Source organism: Cyprinus carpio, chromosome B19 (assembly GCF_018340385.1).
Source record: "Cyprinus carpio isolate SPL01 chromosome B19, ASM1834038v1, whole genome shotgun sequence".
NCBI lineage: Eukaryota > Metazoa > Chordata > Actinopteri > Cypriniformes > Cyprinidae > Cyprinus > Cyprinus carpio.
The window spans coordinates 848,385-855,476 of NC_056615.1; the positions used below are offsets into that span (position 1 = coordinate 848,385).

Genomic DNA, 7,092 nt, shown 5'->3' on the forward strand with positions numbered 1-7,092 from the left:
TGTCCCCACCACTTTTCAAAGCAAAGTTACGCCACTCGACATTGCACAGGTAACTAAGAAATTCATTTGAGCATGAAAGACCACAGGCTCATGTTGAGGGATCCATTCTCCTCCAAACAACACTCCAGTTATCTCCACTGCTAGTGTCTGCTATCCTCTGCTTACCTCAGCTATCTTCCTCCATGCAGCTGATTACTATACATTGTCTTTAAAGAATTTGTTGTTTGAGGCATATAATTCAGGGTATTTCTCCACTTGAGTTCATTTTGTTAATGCTACTGAACAGTCAACTGAAGTGTGTTGTGCCCTATTACCCCCAGTAGCTGTTAGCCACAGACGACAATTTCAGAGGTTTTTGGCATTGAGGTTAATGTATGAAAGTGGTACAAAAGGGCAAAATGAAAGATAAAGGGCTACATTAATTACATTTCCCCCCTATATGTTTAGACTTTATTTAAGCTGTAAAACTATAATTGTCAAAAAGGTAGCCAAGGGTGAATTCAATATGTATATTAACAATGATATAGGACAAATATTGTTGAATTTAATGGATAATATGTGAGTGGCTCTGTGGCATCCGAGTCGTAGCTTATATATGTCACTTACGTTCCTTACTGTATGTTTAAGTTGTAGAAAACATTTTTTAACATTATATCATTAAAGCTCAATACAATAAAAATCACATACAAACACAGAAAAACATCATGATACATTTAAATGAATTCTCACATTACAGCCTACAAAACAATTTTGTTCAATTTGTTCTCAACTAACAAAATATTCAAGTTGAAAGTCATACATTGTGTAATTTGTTGAAAGCAAAATTATGTGACAATGATAAATGGAAGCCAAAATCAACAAACCATTAAGGCCTTGATTCAAAATCACACTGAAATTCAAATAATATATATATATATATATATATGCCTGTACGCACTGCAACGACATCTAGACATGCTCCTGATATGATGGTGTTCTGTGGGATCCCCTGCCAGACCTGGATCTGAGCATCAGTGAGCTCCTGGACAGTCTGGTCCTACTTGGCGGCTTCATTTGCTCCTATACATAGTGTCCCAGAGGTTCTCAGATGGATTCAGGTCTGGGGAACATGAGGGCCAGTGAATAGCATCAATGTCTTTGTTGTCCAGAAACTGCACGCACACTCTGACCACACGAGGCTGGGCTTCCTCATGCACCAGTGTTAGCTCTGACAGAGGCTCTGAGGATTTCATCCCGGTACCTAACAGCAGTAAGGGTATCACTGACTCACAACCCTTCAAGATATTCCTCCACCACCAAACCGCTCGTGCTGGGTGATGTTGCAGATGCTTCTCACGGCATCTCCTGACTCTTACACGTCTGTCACATGTGCTCAGTGTGAACCTGCTCTCATCAGTGAAGAGAACGGGGCACCAAGGGCGGACCTGCCAATACTGGTGTTCTCTGGCAAATGCCAGAGAGCTGCCTGGTGCTGGGATGTGAGTCCAGGTCCCACTACAGGACGTCAGGCACTCATGAGTCTGTTTCTGACAGTTTAGTCTGAAACATGCACACTAGTAGCCTGCTGGAACTCATTTTGTAGGGCTCCCCCTGTTCCTCTTTGTACAAAGAAGCATATGCTGCTTGTTACCCTTCTATGTCCCCAACATGCACCTGAACCCGCTTGCAATGAGGGATTGGATCACCTGTGCAACCTTATTGGGTTGCAGATACTGTTTCATGCTCATACTAAGTAATGACAAGGACCCTAACAAAACCCTAAACTAGAGACAAATCAGGAAGGATAAGGAGAGAGCAATTGTCTGTGGCCACGACCTGCAAAACCCTTCCCTTTTGGGGGTTGTCTTGCTGTTGCCTTACCTACGGTTACTTTTATACAACTTTGTATGTTTCCACAATTTAAGACCTTGGTTGCTCAGCTACAGTAATAGCTTAAGTTGGGTCCCAAGTCCCATCCTTCCAAAATCTGACACTATCCCCAACTTTTAGTTTTCTTTCTGTTTCCTTTGACATGACTCCAATAACTGCGTTACTGAGCTGGTAACGATCTGAGGTTTTAAAATGTCAGCTGACGCTGATAGCCGTGTTCTCACCCATCTACCTGTCAGCACTTGTGCAGGGGACACTCCAAAATCTCCATCAGTTTCTTCAAATAACTGCTGCTCTTTCTCATGAGACACTTCAGTAGTATAATTAATCCCAAAGGAAATGTGAAGAAAGTGATAACAGCTAAATTGCATATTAAAAGTGCAAATCTGCTCCTTGTAGATACATTTCAGAATCTGTTTCACATAAGAGCATGACTTTGGATCAGTGTGTCTGTAAATGCATTTGAGAAATAATTTTTGTTTTAGGAGGTTCTGAGTACTGAGCCTAATGTAGCCTTTGTTTTGTTCATGACATGATATATTAAACATACATAATGTTATAAAGGATTAATAAATGAGAAGTTCACTGTAATGGTCACCATCCTTTATACAAATGAATCCTTTTTTTCTCATGAAGCTGAAGTGCAATACTATATTCATAGCTTCCTCCATGATTACCAGCATTATGATGATGCTTATTTTGTTCAAAGTAATGATGCCAGTTTCCATTTTCATCTGCGCCAAACCCAAATACACTAACCTGGAAAAGAAAGAAAGAAAAATAAACAAACAAACAAACAAATAAACAAATAAATAAATTACAACCAAATAACTTTTGTCCTAAATATCAATGTGAACAGACATTTGTATGTAAATTGGTCATGGAACCTTTGTGAAAGTGCTAGACGTTAATCTTTACTTGCCACAATATCATAATTTTTACAGGGTATGCAAATCGATTCTACAATTATTAGCCCTGGTTGGACGCTAGGTGGTGCTTTGGAGGAATTTTTTTTTTTTGTATTCTTCTGTGCAATTGCCTAGGGCTCAGCAGTAATGCAAAGCAGGTCTAAGCCTTCATTTGCATTCGTATATATATTTTTTACATAAACTTGAAGGGTAAGTTCAACCAAGAATGAAGGACACGTGTTGAGTGGGGCACCTGTGTGAGGAGATCGAGGAACTGTAAATGGGTTTTTCAGAGAAACAACTATGCATTACATAGAAAAATATAATACCAGCTCTTGCTGATTTCCCTCATTTTATTTTCAGTATGTTCCTTTATGTATTTGCATAGGCACTTTTAATTCAATCTATTCATTTTTTTTTCATTTAAATGCATTCCCTGGGAATCAAACCCATGACCTGGTGTCATGAACAAATGGGTCTGCAGACTCCGCACTAGGACCTAGAGCATAGCTAATATGTTGAGTACCTGAAGTACAAGTCATTAATTTTACAATCTATAGCACAGTTTACGATTATTAGTAACATAACACAAAGACATGTATGACTTTATAGAGCAAAGTTGATTTGTTTATTTATTTATTTATTTATTTTTCATGTTAAAAGGCATTTAAGCCAATGAAATTGCTATGTGTGCATGACATAACATATTCTGGGTGATAAAAAGATATATTATTTAAGACTATTCTGTTTGTTTATGATACTGATAAAGGATATTAGTATGTTGTTGGTATGTCATACCATTACCATCCCTCAAAGTATAACTATTTTGCCATATAGCTGGAGATAACTTGAAAAATCCAGATAAGATTTGAAGAAAAGAGAGTTTTTGTATGGTAGAATTTAAAACAGCCAATATATAGTCTGTTTTTACAGACTCTTCCTAGTGTATGAATGCTGTATTGCATTCTTTGAATCAGTTTTACCTGGTCACAGATGTGCAAGGCAAATATGAGTGTAATAAAACCAGTGGATGGGTATCTGCCATGTTTCTGCAGCCAGCGCTCTTGAATATATTTTAGAAAACCAGGATGGAGGATCATCACCTGATGCCACAAAAAGAAAGTATTATTCACATCAAATACCCAAACATCTCTTCTGGGTTAATGCCTGATAGGCTGTTTTATCAGATGGTTAACATGTTGAAGTACTGACTGGCTGATGGCTACTCACCTTGTCCCTGTTTGCTTTTATACTGGGTTTCACTGGAACATACGTGCTAGAGAGAAAGGAAATGATGCTGTTATGGCATATTTTGAACAACTGCAGTGCTTCTAGGGCAAACTTTATTTACTGTATGTAAAGGTGAGCAGTGGTCAACATAAAAAATAAGAATAAACCTACAGGCTGAAGCAGGAGAGTAGGCACTGATGAAATAAAGTGATGTCTTTATGGTAAAAGTGCTGAAGCATGCTTTAAAGTAAAAGTAATGACAAATTTTATACAAAACTGAATCCACAAGAGCATCGTCATGTGTGCTCATTTGTAATAGCGGTCTCACCGATCGATGTGTTTGGTCGTGAAGACACTGATGAGCCACTGCAGATCCACAGTCTTGAAAGGGATCAGCACCAGGTGAGTGGAGTTGTCCATGTCCATGGCACTCTCAGGGTAGATGATACGGTGAGTGGTCTTAGACCCCACGTCCCGCTCAAAGCCTTCGGTTGGGCCCTTATTTATCCTGACAAAATGATTTAGGCAGATGTTTCATGTGCCCTTTGATGCAGTTTTTATTTGTATTCATTCACTAATTCAAATCTAATTCATTTTTCTATCATTTCTCATCACTTTTATAGTTCTAGAATTTAATCCTGACTGTCTTCACACTGACAAATTCATATTCTGTATCTGATTTGGCTAATAAGCACTTCGCAGTCTTTTGAGGACTGTGTCTTCAACATGTTGGTCCTTCTGGACCTTAGTGCAGGCTCTGACATGCTCTGTCTTTACAGGCACCGCTCTCAGATATCAGCAGCAATTTCTCTGTGTTAACAAATGCAAAGCGTGCCCTGTTTCAGTTTCCAGAGGCATTCCTGTGAGATATTTCAGTTTTGGAAACATTTTGTATGTTAGAAGCATACACCCTATGGCTCCTATTTAAATGTACTTTTTAATGCAAATATCTCTATGCAAAGTTAGAACTGCCCAGAGACATTCACTCCACTGTAAAACATAAACATTTGCTACATTGTGCATACAACAACACCCCGACCAATTTGTCATTACAATTGTATTGTGGCTGATTTAGCTTTTGTTTTAGTATGTGATTTGCAATGCTAATAGCACATAATATACAACACAAACCTTAGATGAACTTGACATTACAGGACAATCTATATGTAGAGAGAAGGCGGTTATTCTAGTTTGTAGAGACTGCATGCAGTTAACAGCTCTCTCACTCACCTAATGACAAGATCATGGGCATCGATGAGCGCACCGTAGTGGGATCCTTTGAGGTTCCCAGAATTCCCCACTACAGCACAGGTTCTGCAGCGGCCTGGACTAGCATCTGAGTAATCTTCTTCATTCGGGAAGATGCCAAATAACATCTCCGCTACTGCTTCATAGTTCACTCTACTCTTATATTGTAGCTTCTGTTCAAACATTACAGAAGAACAATCATGATTAACAGAGCTGTCTTCTCTGCTAAATTAAACCAATGGTTTCCAGTGGTACAAGCAACTAGGTTGTTTTTCTTCAAGGTATCACACACTGAATTTGGCATAATGACACAACATAAAGAATCCTAACTTTGTGGTTATATTGGCTATAAGACACTTACTTGCCACCACCAATAGAGGGTGTTGCTGAGTATGCAGTTTTTCTTAGTCAGTAAGGGTTGGGCGTAGGGGTCGTATCGCTGTTGAAACCAGGGGTCATGAGCGATGTCTGACACGCACTGACCACATGCACACGCTCCAAAGAGAAGTCTTTGTACAGAAGGTCGAGAGAATATAAATACACAGATGACCACACTCACACTTAAGATGATGTATCGGGTTCTTTTGGCCCCAGAGCACGGCATCTTTTACTCATCTCTTGAGCCCTTCAACAAGAAAAGTATTTTAGTAATTATTAGAAGTATGTATATATAATATTCTTTGTGTTTATCAAAGTACTTCAATTACACTAATTGCAAGCTTCAATTACAAAAACAGCAAGCTATATTGTTTGAACTTTTAAAGTTATATCAGTTCAGGTTACATCTGTAACTGATATAACTGAATTGCACTTTACCTGAGCCAATCAAACCAATACAGTAATAAATAACAGTATTCCAGCAACTAAAAACTGCTGTCATTCAAAATGACTTTTACCTGTAATAATCGTCTTGTAAAAAGGTTGAACAGCTTTTATCAGAAACCTAACACTTTGATTTGTTTAATTGTGTAAATAAAGCTTTGAGTTTCAACCCACCTGTGCAGATGTGGAGAGCAGAAGGACAGATGCGCATCTCAGGTGTTTCATCATTAATCTTACTTTCAGTAGCATAGATTAAAGCTCATCAGTGAGTCCTGACGTTCAGGTAGTTAATGGTTGAACGTGTGTGCAAGTGTGGGAGCGTGTGTCTGCCTTTACACAGGAATGGAAATATTTGAATAACTACAAATAAGCCTGGCCGAATTCCTGCGTGTTTCTCTCTTTTTTTTTTAACAGGACATCCAGTCTTTGACCTTCAAAGTTAAACACTGAGTTCGGATTTCAATTTAAAGTCTAAAATGCTCAAATAGAGCTTAGCTACTACATAAAGGTCTTTTGGATGCCTTAATTGTGAATGCACATTCCAGGAATGGCAGTAAAGAAATTGCTAGTTTTGGAAATGTTACACATGACATTTAATGCTGTTTTATAAACAAGGTTCGGGAGGAGCAAGATCAGATAATCAGCCAATTCAGCACAGGTGGAACTCATCTACTTGATCTACTTAATTAGGATGATGTGTAGCCTATATAAATACACTATCGGTCGAAAGTTTGGGATCAGAATGATTTTTTATGTTTTTTACAGGAGATTCTTATGCTCATCTAGGCTGCATTTATTTGATCAAAAATACAGGGAAAATATGTATATAAAATATTGTCAAATATTATTATGATGTAAAATAACTTTTTTCTATTTTAATATACATTAAAATGCAATTTATTCCTGTGATGCAAAGCTGAATTTTAAGATCTAATTTATTCCAGCATTTCAGCTTTGTTACTTCAGTATTCATTGTAATATGATGTTTTGTTATCAGTGCTGGAAACTGTTGTTC

The 7,092-nt window shown here is 38.0% G+C and overlaps 1 protein-coding gene across 3 annotated transcripts; it reads right to left on the reverse strand.

Annotated features, from left to right (window-relative positions):
- Nucleotides 1-395: 395 nt before the first annotated feature.
- On the reverse strand, nt 396-6,640 carry st3gal1l3 (ST3 beta-galactoside alpha-2,3-sialyltransferase 1, like 3). Of its 3 annotated transcripts, XM_042745764.1 has the most exons (9): nt 6,252-6,640; nt 5,815-5,880; nt 5,617-5,694; nt 5,238-5,428; nt 4,336-4,515; nt 4,179-4,247; nt 4,008-4,053; nt 3,761-3,880; nt 396-2,628 (listed from the first exon to the last, which is right to left on the reverse strand). In XM_042745764.1, the coding sequence occupies exons 2-9, from the start codon at nt 5,857-5,859 to the stop codon at nt 2,464-2,466; spliced, it is 894 nt and encodes a 297-aa protein (XP_042601698.1). In that variant the 5' UTR covers nt 5,860-5,880; nt 6,252-6,640; the 3' UTR covers nt 396-2,463. The 3 variants fall into 3 exon arrangements, with proteins under 3 accessions (XP_042601698.1, XP_042601696.1, XP_042601697.1); XM_042745762.1 differs by having other exon boundaries at nt 399-2,628; nt 5,617-5,880; XM_042745763.1 differs by lacking the exon at nt 4,179-4,247 and having other exon boundaries at nt 405-2,628; nt 5,617-5,880.
- Nucleotides 6,641-7,092: the final 452 nt, after the last annotated feature.

Bases quoted from the DNA above. Each gene is read 5' to 3' on its own strand.
- st3gal1l3 (XM_042745762.1), bottom strand. From the start codon at position 5,859: ATGCCGTGCTCTGGGGCCAAAAGAACCCGATACATCATCTTAAGTGTG. The intron at 4,248-4,335 runs GTGAGACCGCTA...TTTACTTTAAAG, and splicing joins ACGACCAAACACATCGATCG to CATGCTTCAGCACTTTTACC. The intron at 2,629-3,760 runs GTAAAACTGATT...TTTCTTTTCCAG, and splicing joins CCTTGCACATCTGTGACCAG to GTTAGTGTATTTGGGTTTGG.